Source organism: Ostrea edulis, chromosome 6 (assembly GCF_947568905.1).
Source record: "Ostrea edulis chromosome 6, xbOstEdul1.1, whole genome shotgun sequence".
In the NCBI taxonomy this organism is placed as follows: domain Eukaryota; kingdom Metazoa; phylum Mollusca; class Bivalvia; order Ostreida; family Ostreidae; genus Ostrea; species Ostrea edulis.
The window spans coordinates 9879314-9897841 of NC_079169.1; the positions used below are offsets into that span (position 1 = coordinate 9879314).

Consider the following 18528-nt stretch of genomic DNA (forward strand, 5'->3'; position numbering starts at 1 on the left):
AGTTATGAGATTGATCACTGTTCGTTACCTTTCATTCTAATGTAATGTCACAGAAAAATACGTTATTACATGATATTCTAATGTAATGTCACAGAAAAATAAAATTTTCAATATTTCATTTGGTTCTGTTAGATGATAGCACATTTTCCACAATTTGAGAAGTCTCCAAACATAATTTGACGTAATGAAAAAATGTTTTTCCATCTACAATAAATCTAAAATACAAACCAAGTACTGCCAGAGTAGTCTTCTGATCCCCAAACACTAAACGATCCGTCAGTATGTTGAAACTTGAGCTCTCTCTGATAACCTGTAGTCCCAGAAAGACTTGTATAAATACTCACTAGATAAAGTTATTTCTTGTCTATACGATTCCTCAGTATTATTTATCCTCATTGTAAAACAAATTTTGTTTCTAGAATTTTCCTAACGGCAGAGACGTCTCCATATGAGTGAAAAATTCTCTCGAGAGACGTTTAGCAAGATACAATCAATCAATCAATCCTAACGGCAGTGATGATAAAGACATGCCCCCCCCCCCCCCCCCCCTCCTGATTCATTATCGATGATATTTCAAACAAACACATTCAAGACCTGTCTTATAATTTTTCTGATTATATACAGAATACTTTTCCCAACATAAGATTAAGACTAGCTTGTGAACAGGTGGATGTTTTGAAATTGAATCTTAATGTTATACCTCAATGACAATAGACAACCTGCTTTTGCTGAGAAGGGAAGGACATTCAGATGGAGAATATTTCTGTAGAATTACCTTTCTCCATGAATGTGAGAGCTCTATCTTTGACCTGATCTGTAAGTTGTCCAGTTTTATGGAGATAGTTGTAAATAGACACATCAGGGGCAAAACCGATCATCGTCTGCTCTCCGCACCCAGTGGGTAATGTCAGAAGTTTGTCCAGACCGGAGACAGATGGACCCATGTAGTCCCCTACAAAGAATTGAACAACATGAGACGAATATAATAACAGCTCGTTATAAAAGATCAATCACAGTTCTATCGTTTCCTTACAATATTATCAAAGTTGGTATGATGTATCTAAATCAATAACAAATCAAAACCTTCCGCAAATGTAAATCAATTCGAATTAGATACTGTCCGTTTGCCAATTATGAGCTGTAGTGTCCCTTTAATTTTACAGAGCTAATGTAGTCGGAAGGAAGGAAATTTCAACGCACAAGACCTGCTTTGTACTCGGGGCACCAGTATACCCGGTAAGATGCACTATCAAGCTATGCTATCTGACTGTTACATTTCATCTTCTTTACTTGTTATTGTGCCTGAAGATAACTACATGTAGGCAGGCATTTGCGATTCTTCAAGAGCAGTTTATGAAACAAAGTGCAACGAAAGGAAGAATATATAACGATCCAGACAGGGATTGCAACCTGCATCCTTGAATCTCCGGTAATTTGTGACACACTTCCTTTTGTGACAATCTGTTATTCTGTTCACGATTATAGAAAGAAAATTCTTACCAATTGCTAAAACCTGCACTCTTTGTGACCCTTGTACCAGTGAACTGGGAAACTCAATAGGAACACTGAAAGATTGTGAGCTTTTGTTGGTCGTGTCAATGATCAAAGGAACATTGTATTCCTTCTGAACTCCTTCTGCCTAAATGTAATAGAGGAATTCCAATTTCAAAAGTATGTTTCCACCTTTTTCAAATAGTTTATGAAAACTAAATTTGCTTTAAATATTAAATAATATCCATGCAAACCTAACGCCACATTTTCCATGACGTTAAGACGGCAGGGTGACTCATACAATTGTAATGGTGGAACTGTATTTTCATATCTAACATTCACTCTTTAATATTACCTCTACTTTCAGTTTCCTTCTCACTGCATCTGCCGCAATGATGGATTGCGCTTTGACGGATATATCGATATCGCCGATGACGTTGGGAATAATCGGGAAAAACACCGATTCTGACTGACCTGAGGGAACCTGTAAATGATGATTTCAATTTTCGTTTAATGCTTATAGAAATATATTTTGAAAGTGTTAATCTTTTTTGTCACTTAATGAATTTTTACTTTCGTTTTCGCGTTTCCGAACCAACGAAACTTATGCATTGACTTTGAAAACAAATCTACTTGCTTGTTATGATCCAATGGGATTTAGGGAAAGTCTAGTCTGATGTCTAATTGAGTTAATTGTAGAGATAGATAGAGAGAAAGAGAGAGCTATCCCAACCAAATCCCTGCGCTCCCATAGATAAAATATCTGCTTTCGTATCCGTTTTTTTTCTCTCTCCATTTTTATCAAGATTGTGACAGGTTGCACAAACCTGATTTTCAACAATCTTGCTATTGCCAAAAAAAGCTATATCCATGTAAAAGGTTAACACTATTCAATATCTGCAGTAGTCTTGATTCATAATTTATATGTTATGCAGTGAAACTTATGTTTGAAGATTGAAAAAAAGATAAATCTTATAACGCGGTGAGATGTGCCTGTGTTACTGGTTAAATGAAATGTAAATAGTATAACAAACACTATATGCATTAAAGACGTTTAGGACATGGATGTATGTGTGCACTTACACACAATCTTGTATTTGTAATCGTGAAAGTTTGTTTTGAATAATCTCTGCGCATTCAATATATATCAGTGCGTGGTTCTAGTTCTGACAAAAAACGTGGATCTGTCCGTCTAGTGAAACTTTAAAGCATATCCTAGTAAGCCCTGATCAACGTTCATGTAAGTTTGTTGAACCACTCGATCGAAGGCAAAGGTATGCACATGTATTACATCTGATTACCTGCACATTTGTTGCCTTCGTGATGGATTCATAATGTGTATATCCCAGGTTGTCAACTACTATGTTTTGAAAGTCCGAGTTCTGATCAAGGGTCACTAATACCTAAAATGTAAAAAAGTAAAGAATAGTGATCAATTTAATACATCCTGTATAAGAATACGAAATTAAAAGTAGGACAAACACGGACCCTTGGACACAACAGGGGTGGGATCAGGTACCTAGGAGAAGTAAGCACCCCCATGTTGACGTCCACACCCGCCCTGAGCCTTACATCTTGATCATTTAAACTGAGTAATCCGTAGTCATGCTTTATATATACATGCATCATGCAGAACAAAATTACCTATTGAACACAATTTCATATAAAGATGCTTACCGTAAGATTTTCCGTCATATAGTTAAAGACGTTTACTTGTAAAACTACCTCCTCGCCATGGATGACAGAAAATGGCAGATTGATGTTGATGAAGAAAGGTCTAAAAACATTCAACTGCAAAGCAATGAAATGCCTATATAAGCAGTAGATTTGCATTTGAACAATGGATTTCTTTCCCTTGCGTAACATCTTTTAAATGCACACACATAGGTCAAACAGGTAGCTCAGTGTTAAATCGTTCGTTTTATAACGGGGAGGTCGTGAGTTCGAGCCCCGCTCGTGTCATTGCTGGGTCAAAAATAAGATGAAAACATACGTAGTGATCGCTCCTTCGCCAAACGTTTAACCCTTGATATTCAAAAGTGAAAATCAAGGGTCTTTGGGATATGACCTTCAAAACGGAGTTCCCGTGTCTCAACTGGCGTTAGCACGTTAACATACCCTGATCACTAAACACAGACCTGCATTTGTAGTGCTTCAGCTACAGCTTGTGACGTCTCATTATCAGTATCTAAAGGGACATGAAATAATCAACCAATCTTTCTTCTTTTATAGCTTATTTATGTCCTCCCCGTTACTAAACGAGCATTCAACCACTAAGCTACCGCGACCGGTAAAGAATAAAGAACTTGCCTCTGAAGCGGAATGTGCCACTCCAATACCTGCACCCTTGTTCATAGAAAAAGCACTAGCTACCCATGACGTTATTGAATCAGGGGCATTAGAAGAAATAGTTGCATTTCCGGAATCCCTAAAATATGATAGACAGAATGTGACGATCAGTTTCCGAGCTCTTCAAATGAAAATTTTATCGTAAAAAATCATGCAAATCATAAATTTTTGTATGTATGTGTAATTTAACGATTGAATGTAGATACTACTTTTGTAAATACATGCTTAAATGTGTACATATAGATAAATGCATGTAACTCACCCAACATGTTGACTTGTCCATAACCAAGTTTCTGGAAATTCCGAGCGGACATGTTTAGCCGTAACCAAAGGATGTACAGGCGATGGTGTTGAAAACAGCGTGTAAACCATTGCAGCAGTCGGTACAGCTTATATATATAAGGTACGATTGGCTCAAATAAACCAGTCTTTAAAACGTTTTCAGTTCTCTCCGATAGAGAGGTAGATATATCCACATCAAACATTATATCACATATGTACTTGTGTTGCAAATAAAAGTCATATTATGTAAATAAGGGGAATAGTAGTGATACATCAACTCCACTTTTACTTTGTTTGCTTCCTGTCGTCTGCTTTTGAATATCGAAAGCGTATTTTAGAGGATTGAAAATTTGGTGAAATATCTGACAGAGTGAGTAGCCTATCTACTGTGTATTGGTTGGTAAGAAATAGCAGTATGGAAACATGGTGCGATTTGCATGTAGAAATCATCTTTTCAGTGATTGCATCTATAAAAACTAGACATCAATTCCTTTCAATTTATATAATATCTACATGGCGAAAATTGAATTAGTAATACTATGTATATAGCTACAATTTAGTATGTTTTGATTATTAAAGATGATTGTAAAAATAATGTTTCCTCTGCTTATCATTTTGCTGGAAAATATTTTTTAGAACCTTATTCACTTTTCCCATTAAAATACATTAAAATATAATTGATTTTTGGATTTTGTAAAGCGCTGTTTTGAAAAATCTACAAAAAATGTATTATTGAGGGTTTGGGCGTTGTTATCTCCCCTTGTTAGAACTCTTCAATATTGTTTGGTGAAAAAAGCGGTAGTACAAACGATGCAAGGAGGTAATCTCAATATTTCATGTTATTTTTCAACTTACGGGAGTTGTTGTGGAACATCGCTGCACTACGAAAGTGAAAATGGTGTGTTAAAGATATATGAGTGTTCTAAAGAAACCACAACTCATTTAAGACACTCAAACAGGTCTGGAAATTTCGGCGACACAGCATTTTTTGTTTACAGTACCAAAGTGGAATATTTACGATAGACAGTTTACTTGTTTAAAACTTAACATCGTGATGAGTTCCATATTTACTGGAGAGTCAACAAAGTAATATGCCAATGTGAAGGCCATTCCAAAATCAGTAAGGCGAAAGCGAGCAGAAGTACACAGCCATCCCCATGCAAAGAATACTGCCAGACTGCATAAAAGACAACTAATTACAGTGGGAACCGGTAAGACATAAAAACAGAATTTTACAGAAAATGCTAATATCATATGAGTTGGATTTTAAATGTAATACGAATTGATAGGCTGCATGTTTATTTACAAATGAAATATGCATTCATGGCATTGTGCAGGTCTCTGATAAATGACTACAGTACTCATGTTATAAAGCCCATATATTTCTCGAAAATAGAAAGGGTTGGGTTTTGTTACAATTGTTAGCAGCAGGGCACACACTGAACAAATATACTGTCACAACCTGACATGTCAACTCTTACATATATTGAAATTTTTGTTAGGGCTACATATTTGATATTCTTACATCACACAACATAGATTTGTTTTGCTTATATCATACATAACTTTTTTCACAACATTTTGAGAAATGTATTTTACCAGTCTACATCTGACAGTCAATAACATTGTTTTAACATCAATAAAGTGTGTTCAATTATTCCATGAGAACTATGGTTTATATTCTATTTTTTTAACACTAAGTTTACTAATGGTATTTCATATTCAAAACAGTGAGGAATTTAATTTTCAACTCTATAAATTAGTATAACTGAGTACAATGAGAAATAAAGAAACACAATCCTTGCAGTTTACTGAAAGGTCATCAATGACGGAGATACACAAGACAAAGTCATGCACATTGTATTTTATAATGCTTAACGTAGTTCCACACTCGTGTGACGTCATAGGATTTTGCAAATGATAGGAACATAAATTTTGTTGGAATCTTTTTCAATAGTTATTGTAAAAAATCTTGCTAGCCATAAAATATTTCAAAAGTCTTAGTTATATTTGAATAGTCAATGATATGTTTCAAAATATTGAATCCAAGGACAATAACTCTGTTCTCATTAAATTATTTATCAAGTCCATAATGCGATAGATTTCCTTTATTTTTGACACACATTTTACCAAGGTGATAAGGAATGATTATCTGTGTCTTTTCATGAAATTACATAAATTTTTTAATCCCGAATGATTTTAAATAGCTCAGTTTTATGGTGCCATACTTCAGTTTTTGATGGGGGTATAAATAATCTGGAAGCTATAGATTTGAAATTATTAAGGAAAGGTATGGATTTTCCCCCATGATTAACTATAACAGATGTAACTCTAATAATATAAACAGAAAAAATGATATGTAAACCATGCTATAAGGAAAGTGCGTCCACATTTGTTTGTTTTTTAACATTTTGGAGAATAACGCTAATTCAATAATTTTGCACATATTATTCTAAAACTTGATGAACATATTGAAAATGACATGTGTTTTAGTTATTGACATGTTTCCCGATAAATAGATGCAATTCAAAAAGCATTTTGTTGTTTTTATATTAAAATAAAAACAAATAACTGTTTCCAATGAATTTCATAAAAATCTACATCGGGGTACATGACTTTAGTGGTGTATGTAATGAAAATTAATATGGAAATCCTTAACTGTTTTGCCTTTTTTCATTACTCTGAATGTTAATTTATTGATTCCAAACAAAAAAAATGCTACCTAAACCCCAAAAATCCAGGACTAAGGACCCACCTTAACAAGTGATGTATATTGAAAACTATGTACTACATGTAGCATTTCACACATACAATAATTTACGTCTGTCAGCGAGTTAGGATAGATGATTTTGATTGCATTCATTATGTGACATCATATTATTCGTAATCAATTTACACATAACAGAATATGAATAGGCTATAATTTTTATGAATGATTATTTATGATATCAACTGTAATTTCTGGTATCTTTATTGTGAAAGTCGAACATTTGCTGAATTTGTTGTATAACTTAAAAATGTAATGTATGTTTGACGTCATTTGTGAATGTCATATGATAATATGTAGTGATTGGTATATATCATTATCAAGGTTCTTTATACTACTGGTACCCCTTTTACAGGTAAAACATTTTCCCCTTCGATTGTAGAAAGCTCCTAGATGGGAGAAACTTCCTACATAATATTGTTAATTTGTGAACTCTACCCCCTACCCCGGGCAATTGAAGATCACACATGCAGTATTATCTCATTTTTTCTCCATTTAGGTTTCACTTTCTGGGGTTTTATATCTAGAATTATTCAAAAATAGTATTGTGTTATATAATCTTTGTCCTCTCTTTTGCAGATTATGTGTAACAGGATTTCTCTCAGGAAAGTACTACATGTACCACCCAACCTACCCTTTCAACTGAGTTAACTCAAGGATCATATTCTGATTGGGAACTTGAAAATGGGAGTGACTGTGTTTTTGATTATTTGACCTGTTTTAAAACTGGTTGTGGCATAATGTCTACCATTTATGTTTTACATATGTAATTTTGACTTGTCAATATTTAAGGTCATTGTCAGTTATAGCTTTGAAATCTGTTGTAAAATTACAAATATAATTGTAGTCAATGAATTTATGTGAATTGAACAATTTTGAAGAATTAAATTATCTAATGTATCACTTGATTTTTAAACTTTAAGCCAAACTTACTAATTGTATCAGTAATATTAAATGTATTATTTTAAACGTACTATTTGAAACATCTATTACCCAGCTTGTAATTAAAAAAATGGCTGTTAATGTGAAGTACAGTCATTGTACAAAATTGACAATTTTTAAGACTTGTCTGCCCTTTGTATTATATTGTCTTGTATGTTTAATACTGACTAATGTTACTTTTTGAAGACCATTGTCATTTGTAACTATGAAATTCATTGAATGAAGTATGAATTTAATTTTAGTCCAATAACCTAAATGTATAGGTACATTAATTTAACCTTTTATGTAGATGTTATTGAAGAAAAGGGCATTATTTAAACCCTTAATATCTCATTTGATTTTTAGATGCCAAGCTCAATAATATGCTTTAATGATGTTTAGTAGTCCATTTTGACAGTAGTGTGAAAATGCATTATTTCCTAGCCTGCTCTTGAAAGATTTAACCCTTCTAATATGTACCTTTTCTTCATTTCTGAAAGATTGGCATATTGCCAATTTTTAAGAGTTGTCTACCCTTTGATGTGTTGTATGTTTGATTATGACTTATGCCATTTTGGAAGGCTATTGTCATTTTGGAAGGCTATTGTCAGTTATAACTATGAAATTCATTGCATGATGTATAATTTTAAATTTGAGTTTAATAGCATAAATGTACACATAACATTTTGTGAATACTTAAAAAAAAAAAGGCATTATCTAACCCCTAGTATCTCACTTGATTTTTAAAAGCCAAGCTCAATAATATGCTTTAATGATGTTTAGTAGTCTATTTTGACATAACTGTAAAAAAAATTATTTCCTAACCTCCTCTTGAAAGATTTGACCCTTCAAATATCTACTTTTTCTTCATTTCTGAGAAATTGGTAATATGGCAATTTTTAAGAGTTTTCTGCCCTTTGATATGTTTGCATGTTTGATTATGACGTATATCAATTTTGGAAGACTATTGTCTGCTGTTGTTATGCAATTCATTCCATGATGTTTAAATTTAATTTTGGCTGAAAAATATAGATACATGTATACACATAACTGTTTCTAGATTTTTTTTAAAAAACAGGCATTATCTAAACCCTAATATCTCATATGATTTTTAAATGCCAAGCTCAATAATATGATTTAATGATGTTTAGTAGTCTATTTTGACAGTAGTATAAGAATGAATTATTTCCGAGCCTGCTCTTGGAAGATCTGACCCTTCCAATTTGTACGTTTTCTTCATTTCTGAAAAGTTGGCAATATGCCAATTTTTAGGAGTTGTCTGTCCTTTGATGTGTTTCATGTTTGATTATGCCGTTTTTGGAAGAGGAGTATCTGTTGGAACTTTGAAATACTTTTGAAAAAAATAAATTTAATTTTTTAGTGAAATAAATTACATTTGATTTTTACCCTTTTTCTGGATTTTTATATATAATATTGATGAATATGTGCAAAATACAGATGGCGCTGCGTATGGCGGCCATGTTGAAAATAGCAATTTTTGGGGAGTATTTTTCAATTACTTTGTTGGATGTCTACCTACACACCAAATTTCATCAAGATGTGGTAACCTACGATTTGGACAGTAGTGCATGATTTTTTGCTAAACAGACTCTTAAGGATTGAAAGTCATTTTTATCATTTTATACTATGAAAGGTGAAGATAACGAACAGTGATCAATCTCATAACTCATATAAGCAATACAAAATATAGAGTTTGGCATACACGAACCCTGGATATACCAGAGGTGGGATCAGGTGACATAAAGTAAGTAGGGACAGTTTACGCATTATAAACAGTGAAGCGGAGCGGGAAAATATAAAATAGCGCAATCTGTCCCAACGTACTTTGATAACATATGAAATGAGTAAAAAGTAGTTTTATTCCTTATATAATTTACATTGTAATTTAATAAATCGCGTTTGATATTATTTGATGAATAAATCTAAAGAAAACATGAATTTTATATGATGCGGACCAATATAACCGTAGCAACAAAATGGAAACTGAACAGCCATACGTATTGTAACGTCATTTCTAGAACGTCATTTAGAGGGACTTAACGGCAAATTTGTTTATACGATATAAAGAATGCATTTTCTCACCAGAATGCGCGTTACGCAAGCTTCACTTACACCTCTGTTAACGCTTGGAATCATGTGACAATATAATCACATGATGTAAACAGTCATTCTCGTTTTCTTTCCCTTTAAAAGTTCTGGCAACAAGTGATACATCGGGTTCCTTTATAGCCCACTGACACTTTATTAAGTACATTTTTACCATTTAGCTGTTTTCCCTTATTTTACAAGTTTTATCGTATTTTTAAAGCCTGTCTTACTTTTGATTCCATGTTTACATTAAATCTCCACCACTTGAATGTCCTACATTCATACGCATATTACGAAGTAGTTTCAAATTTAGGATCAGAAAACAGATTTTAAACAATTCACAGTAAGCATCAATTTAATTGCACCAAAGACAATTCATGATATGACGAAATATGTACTCCAAACAATAAATGTTGGATATTAGAAACTTTTACAATATTTCTATAGAAAGCCGTTGACATAAGCATAGTGCAAGTAGCGCACGGAACTATGGGTAAAGAATGATAAAGAATGTCGATAAATTCAAATGAACCAATCAAAATATCTATTACGTGTAAAATTATTAGGGTGGTTACACATAAAAATCTTATGTTAGATTCAGGAATTCGTTGAGTTGATTATGCGACTACCTGCACGACACGTGTTACATCTTAAACGTACATGTATGCAACTGCATGTAACAATAGTGTCGGCGCTTTGAAAATATACTCGGTGAGTGTGGCAAAGATTGTTTACAATTTGAAACAATAAAGAGGAATGGGCGTTATTCAAATCAGAAATAAAATAGAAAGAGATACATACCATTTGCTGGAAATGCGGCTGTAAAATAGCAAAAGTATTCAATATTAGTACTATGTCATTCCCAGCTCTCCATTGTTCCTTGATTCACTTAACAGGAATTCACATAAAAACAATGCCTGTGTAGACTACGAAATCGTCAGTATACAACTAATGTATAGTGATGTGTTTTTGTATGATTTTTATATAGAAAATACTTTAATTAGCTCAGTAGCTATATTACATTGAAAAGAAAAATATATGGATATAGTTTGTATCAGCTATGTATTCACAGCAATCAAGATCACTTGTAGAGCAACAGTAATCTAAAGGCAATAAGAGCTGTTACCGACGACAATTTGTAGGCAGATTTATGAAATTCATTCTGCTATGCTATTTAGAAAGAGGTTATCTGATGGATACACTATTTTACTCTTCAACCAATTCGCGGACATTTGCCAAGTACAACCCTGTGATGTCCATTCAAACTTTGAAATTGCTCATTACCTTTCAGCGAGTGTTACGAAAATAGCCGATCGTTAACAAAGATGCTGCAAACAAATTGCTATTGAAGATGGAATCAGCGGTAATAGTTCGTTTTTAGATCTTATGCCTGCACAACATCTTTACAGTTATAATTACAGGACGAATCCATATTGTAAATTGTATATTGAAGTACCTTTAACTTTGCTTCCCTTTTCCGTCTTTTCTGTGTCGAATCATTTATACGATGTTCTGTCCATTATATTATGTTACTTGGAGTGCAATTTTATCATTTCTTTTGAACCAAGGGGATAGGGTTTTGATATTTAACATGTAGATATCTCATGAAGAGACCTTCCTTTTTGTACCAAGACGTTTGACCTAGTGACCTTTACTGTGGACTTTTACCTACTTTTTGAAAACTTTAACTTGGGGGATATACTTTGAACCAAGGGAGATAGGGTTTTAATATTTTACATGTAGATGTCTCATAGCGAGACCTTTCTTTTTGTACCAAGATTTTTGACCTCCTGACCTTTACTATGGAATTTCACATACTTTTTCAAATCTTTAACCTGGGGGATATCTTTTGAACCAAAGGGGATAGAGTTTTGATATTTCACATATAGATATCTAATGAAGAAACTTTTGCTTCTTGGACTTTGACTTACTTTTCAAAAACTTTAACCTAGGTTATATTTTTAAAGCAAGAGAATAGGGCTTTGATGTTTCAAATATAGATGTCTCATTATAAGTCATTTCTTTTGTTACCATAACTATTGACCTTGGACTTTCATCTACTTTTCAGAAACATTGACCTTGGCTATATCTTTTGAACCAAGGTGATAGAAATTCAATATTTCATATTTAAATGACTCATGATAAGGCCTTTGATATGGTATCAAAACTTTTGACCTAGTAACTTAGGACTTTGACCTATTTTTCAACACCTTTCCCTTTTGAACTAAAGGGATAGGTTAAGTAGAGCCATGCTTCCCAGCGAGCTCTGTTTTCTTCTGACAACTCTTGTTTAATGACTGATAGAAGGGTAATAGTCTTTTAAAGAAATAATTAGTCTTTCTAGATACATGTTTTTCTGAGGAATCTAGACATAGTGGGATCAAGTACAGAGGGTTTCACTATGTGGCGATAGAAAAAAGTACATGTAGCAAGTATAGGACACTAATATTGAAGGGGAAATTGTGGATATATTAAATCTTTTATATGACTCCTCCATAAATTAGCATGTAGCGTTGTAGTACCATATATGGAATGGTTCGATTAAATGGTTCGATTGATTGATTATATATTGTTTAACGTCCCTCTCGAGAATGTTTCACTCATATGGAGACGTTACCATTGCCGGTGTTAAATGGTTTGCGATGAAAAGTAATGATGCAAACATATACAGAGCAGTTTATCATATTCATAATTTTTACAGTTATGTACATATATGGTGTGTATATTCGCGAGTAAGAAAGACTAAGGGACTCAAAGACTGCACTGGCCAGTTACATGAAAGGTGAAGATAACGAAGAGTGATCAATCTAATAATATGTGCATAAAACATCTAAATAGGTGAAGATGTGACCAAACTGAAAAGGTACAATGCAAAAGTGATGTCAATGCAAAAAATTGAATTCATGCGATACTTCATGAGAGTATTACTCATAGATGATTTGAAAGAAGAAATTGTACCGATTATCAGATTAGGATTAGGGATTCATTGAGTTGATCATGTGACCAACTGCACACCACGCATTGCATGTTATCAAACGTACATATACGCAACTGCATTTAACTATAGTGAAGGTGCTTTGTAAATGTACTTAATAAGTATATCAAATGTTCTTTAAAGTAACGATAAAAAATTAAAGTCTAAAACAATAAAGAGAAATGAACGCTGTTGAAATCAGGAATATATATACATGTAGGAAGCGATACTTACCATATGTTCCTGCAGCTGTAAAACAACGAAAATATATCAGTAATATGCTATTTTCCTGTTTCCATTTTTCTTAATTCAGTTAGTAGGGATTCACATAACACTCAAGTGTAGACTACGAAATCGTCAATATACAACTAACCTATAGTGATGTATTATTGTATGATTGTTATATAGAAAATACTTTAATTAGCTCAGTAGCTTTATTACATTGAAAAGAAAAAATATATGGATATACATATAGTTTGTATCAGCAATATATTCACAGCAATCAAGATCACTTGTAGAGCAATAGTAATCTAAAGGCAATAAGAGCTGTAACTGATGGCAATTTGTAGGCAGATTTATGAAATTCATTCTGCTATGCTATTTAGAAAGAGGCTATCTGATGGATACAATATTTTACTCTTCAACCAATTCGCAGACATTTGCCAAGTAAAACCTTGTGATGTCCATTGAAAATTTGAAATTGTTCATTAACTTTCAGCGAGTGTTACGAAAATAGCCGATCGTTAACGAAGATGCTGCAAACAAATTGCTATTGAAGATGGCAGTAGCGGTAATAGTTCGTTTTTAGATCTCATGCCTTCACAACATCTTTACAGTTATAGTTACAGGACGAATCCATATTGTAAATTGTATATTGAAGTAGCTTTAACTTTGCTTCCCTTTTCCGTCTTTTCTGTGTCGAATCATTTATACGATGTTCTGTCTCGCAAAAGAAACCATTATATTATGTTACTTGCAGTGCAATTTTATCATTTCTTTTAAACCAAGGGGTATATGGTTTTGATATTTCACATGAAGATATCTCATGAAGAGACCTTTCTTTTTGTACCACGACGTTTGACCTAGGGACCTTTACTTTGGACTTTGACCTACTTTTTCGAAACTTAAACTTGGGGGATATACTTTGAACTAAGGGGGATAGGGTTTTAATAATTCACCTGTAGATACCTAATGAAGAGACCTTTGTTTCTTGGACTTTGACTTACTTTTCAAAAACTTTAACCTAGGTTATATTTTTAAAGCAAGAGAATAAGGCTTTGATGTTTCAAATATAGATGTCTCATTAGAAGACATTTCTTTTGTTAACATAACTATTGACCTTGGAAATTCATCTACTTTTCAAAAACATTGACCATGGCTATATCTTTTGAACCAAGGTGATATGGATTTGATATTGTATATTTAGATGACTCATGCCAAGGACTTTGATATGGTATCAAAACTTTTGACCTAGTAGCGTAGGACTCTGACCTATATATCAAAACCTTTCCCTTTTGAACTAAAGGGATATGTTAAATAGAGTTATGCTTTCCGGCGAGCTATGTTTTCTTCTGACAACTCTTGTTTAATGACTGATAGAAGGGTAATAGTCTTTTAAAGAAATAATTAGTCTTTCTAGATACATGTTTTTCTGAGGAATCTAGACATAGTGGGATCAAGTACAGAGGGTTTCACTATGTGGCGATAGAAAAAAGTACATGTAGCAAGTATAGGACACTAATATTGAAGGGGAAATTGTGGATATATTAAATCTTTTATATGACTCCTCCATAAATTAGCATGTAGCGTTGTAATACAATATATGGAATGGTTCGATTAAATGGTTCGATTGATTGATTATATCTTGTTTAACGTCCCTCTCGAGAATGTTTCAATCATATGGAGACGTTACCATTGTTGGTGTTAAAGTAATTCCCCAGACCAAGTCAAATAACGTTAGAAACGTTATTCACGAGTCAGGAATGTTATCACACATTCAACGAACCCGATGGCATTTTGGTGAATTTTATAGACCGTATTAGGACTGATTGTTTGAAAGCAAACAACAAAAATTTAGAATTAAAAAAACAACAACATACGAATCGCAATAATACAAACAAGCCGGTTTTATATAAGATAACGCTCGGGAGAGAAAATGCTTATAGTTATACCCTATACATCGCGATGTCGTAAACTCTCCATACACATTGCGTTATGACACATAGTCGTTCAATAATTCCCGTGAGATTTCTGCAAATATTACAGATTATGATGTTAAATCGTGTTGCCAACTTTCAATGTATCTATTGTAGGCCATTTCTTTTGTGTGATTTCTGATCATCAATGATGGGTAGAAATATCGAATCTCCTTCACAAAATGCTAATTTTTGTGTGCTACATGTACTGACAGTCACATATTTTTGTTTTGTTTTCCCTATAATTTATCTAAACCTGAAAGAATACGATCGATGTTGTCATGATCTAAATAAAATATATGCATAATCTAAAGCTATACTGACATTGTAATCCCCCCCCTCCTTGCAAATTTTTTAAAATATTTATTTACCCGACAAAAATCACTTTCGAGGCCCACCGAATCCATAATAAACGTGCATATACATGTACATGTACAATGTATGTGCATATCTCTGTTATGTCTAATGATTTCAGGGTGTTCAATTTAGATCATACGCTGACAGATTTGTTACATATTAGGCCCTATTTCTAGGCCTAGGTGTCGTACGTTTGTGTTCTTGTACGTACAGTATGGATCATGGGTGTTCTGGCCAGACATGACCCTTACTGATGTTTTGATTAAAACGACTCGGAATGTACGCGGTAGTTACATGTTGTTAACACTAACATCACATGGCTGTATCGTATTGTTAAAAACTAGCAGGAACTAAAAATTACCAAGTGGGTGAGGAATGCAGAATTTGGGTGTTTTAAAATATTCGAATTTCCCAAAATTTAACTTGAGCATAGGTTAGCATTTTCTGAATGTGCGTTAAAAATGTAAAAATCATTCTGATCTACATCACTTTGTTCCAACTAGATCTGGCGACATAATTTAATTTTTTCATCTATTGTGACGTCATGTCAGTGTTCATGTGACGTAAGCTATGGATTTAGTAAGCTCCATAGTAAAGTTAGGATTTTTCTAACTTCAAGCCCGATCCCTAAAGCTTACGGCAATCAATGAAAGTGGTTTTTAGCTATTTGAAGCTTTAATGTTTTAAACTGTTTTTCAAAAACCACCCTGTAATATTTCTTGAAATGGTAATTTAGTAATGTAAATGATGAATGAAACATGTTTGCAGAGATAGGAATTTTAGACACCATTTTCCAATATCCGTTTTTACAAGGTTTTTAACCTAGAGGGGGTCATTGGGCTCTCAAATTATCCGATACCCTATCTACTTCTTATGTCAAATGATTGCTGGAGTGTAAAGGTAACATATTGAAATCTTTAAAACATCTGAAGGTTTTCTAAAACACAATTTCCCGGATAGAGTAGGCTATGATTAGTCAAAATTTGACTACTATACGTGCATTTTCATCACCTTGAAACCAAGAACATGGTTCGGTAAATGAAACATTATTGAAAACTGTCAAATGCAATACATTTTCTTCAATTCATATGAAAGAAACATATTTCTATCGTTTAAATAAAGACAGTGCCTTAAAATGTATGTATATTAACACTGCTTGTTTTAAAGTCATATGTTCTATTTTTAGAAGTGGTTGTACTCTGGGAAAGGCCGCTAAACATCTTTTTCTTCGGGAATTTGGTCAATATACATCCTCAACAAAATACATGCAAATTTTGATAGAAATATGTAGGGTTTTCAATACTAAGATGTGGTATGGGAAATTACCTTAAATGGTTTGCGATGAAAAGTACTGATACAAACATATACAGAGCAGTTCATCATATTCATCATTTTTTACAGTTATGTACATATATGGTGTGTATATTCGTGAGTAAGAAAGACTAAGGGACTCGAAGACTGCACTGGCCAGTTACATGAAAGTTGAAGATAACGAAGAGTGATCAATCTGATAATATGTGCATAAAACATTTAAATAGGTCAAGGTGTGACCAAACTGAAATGTACAATGCAAAAGTGATGTCAATGCAAAAAAAAAAAAACACTGATTAATTGAATTCATATGATACTTCATGAGAGTATTACTCACAGACGATTTTAAAAAAAGAAAACGTAACGACTATCAGATTAGGATTAAGGTTTTAGGATTAGGGATTCATTGAGTTGATCATGTGACCAACCGCTCACCACGCATTACATGTTATCAAACGTACATATACGCAACTGCATTCAACAATAGTGAAGGTGCTTTGTAAATGTACTTAATAAGTATATCAAATGTTCTTTAAAGTAACGATAAAAACTTAAAGTCTAAAACAGTAAAGAGAAATGAACGCTGTTGAAATCAGGAATATATATACATGTCGGAAGCGATACGTACGATATGGTGTTACTGCTGGAGCTGTACAATAAAAGAAAAATATATTAGTAATGTGCTATTTTCCTGTTTCCATTTTTCTTAATTCAGTTAGTAGGGATTCACATAACACTCAAGCGTAGACTACGAAATCGTCAATATACAACTAACCTATAGTGATGTATTATTGTATGATTTTTATATAGAAAATACTTTATTTAGCTCAGTAACTATATTACATTGAAAAGAAAAAAATATATGGATATACATGTAGTTTGTATCAGCTATGTATTCACAGCAATCAAGATCACTTGTAAACCAATAGTGATATAAAAGCAATAAGAGCTGCAACCGACGACAATTTGTATGCAGATTTATGCAATTCCTTCTGCTATGTTATTTAGAAAGAGGCTATCTGGTGGATACAATATTTTGCTCCTCAACCAATTCGCGGACATTTCCCAAGTACAACTCTGTGGTGGCCATTTCAAATTTGAAATTCCTCATTACCTTTCAGCGAGTGCTATGAAAATAGCCGATCGTTAAGGAAGATGCTGCAAACAAATTGCTATTGAAGATGGAAGCAGCTGTAATAGTTCGTTTTTAGATCTTATGCCTGCACACCATCTTTACAGTTATAGTTACAGGACGAATCCATATTCTAAATTGTATACTGAAGTAGCTTTAACTTTGCTTCCTTTTCCCGTTTTTCTCTGTCGAATCATTTATACGATGTTTTGTCTCGCAAAAGAAACCATTATATTATGTTACTTGGAGTGCAATTTCATCATTTCTTTTGAACCAAGGGGGATAGGGTTTTGATATTTCACATGAAGATATGTCATGAAGAGACCTTTCTTTCTGTACCAAGACGTTTGACCTAGGGACCTTTACTGTGGACTTTTACCCACTTTTTGAAAACTTTAATTTGGGGGATATACTTTGAACCAAGCGGGATAGGGTTTTCATATTTCACTTGAAGATATCTCATGAAGAGACCCTTCCTTTTGTACCACGACGTTTGACCTAGGGATCTTTACTGTGGACTAGGACCTAGTTTTTGAAAACTTTAACCTCTGGGATATCTTTTGAACCAAGGGTGATATGGTTTTGATATTTCACATATAGATACCTAATGAAGAAACCTTTGTTTCTTGGCCTTCGACTT

General features: G+C 33.3%; 1 protein-coding gene across 1 annotated transcript in view; it reads right to left on the bottom strand.

The window, feature by feature from the left end:
• The window catches only part of LOC130047122 (CD109 antigen-like), a 42837-nt gene that overhangs the window by 17963 nt on the left and 6346 nt on the right, over positions 1–18528 (bottom strand). Inside the window, exons 5-15 of the mRNA XM_056141511.1 lie at positions 17385–17405; positions 13128–13142; positions 10721–10738; positions 4103–4229; positions 3802–3919; positions 3169–3282; positions 2793–2894; positions 1847–1975; positions 1501–1639; positions 776–952; positions 229–310 (exon numbers count right to left, since the gene is read on the bottom strand). Coding sequence (XP_055997486.1) covers positions 229–310; positions 776–952; positions 1501–1639; positions 1847–1975; positions 2793–2894; positions 3169–3282; positions 3802–3919; positions 4103–4212 — 971 coding nt within the window. The 5' untranslated portion in view covers positions 4213–4229; positions 10721–10738; positions 13128–13142; positions 17385–17405. The remainder of the gene's footprint in view (positions 1–228; positions 311–775; positions 953–1500; positions 1640–1846; positions 1976–2792; positions 2895–3168; positions 3283–3801; positions 3920–4102; positions 4230–10720; positions 10739–13127; positions 13143–17384; positions 17406–18528) is intronic.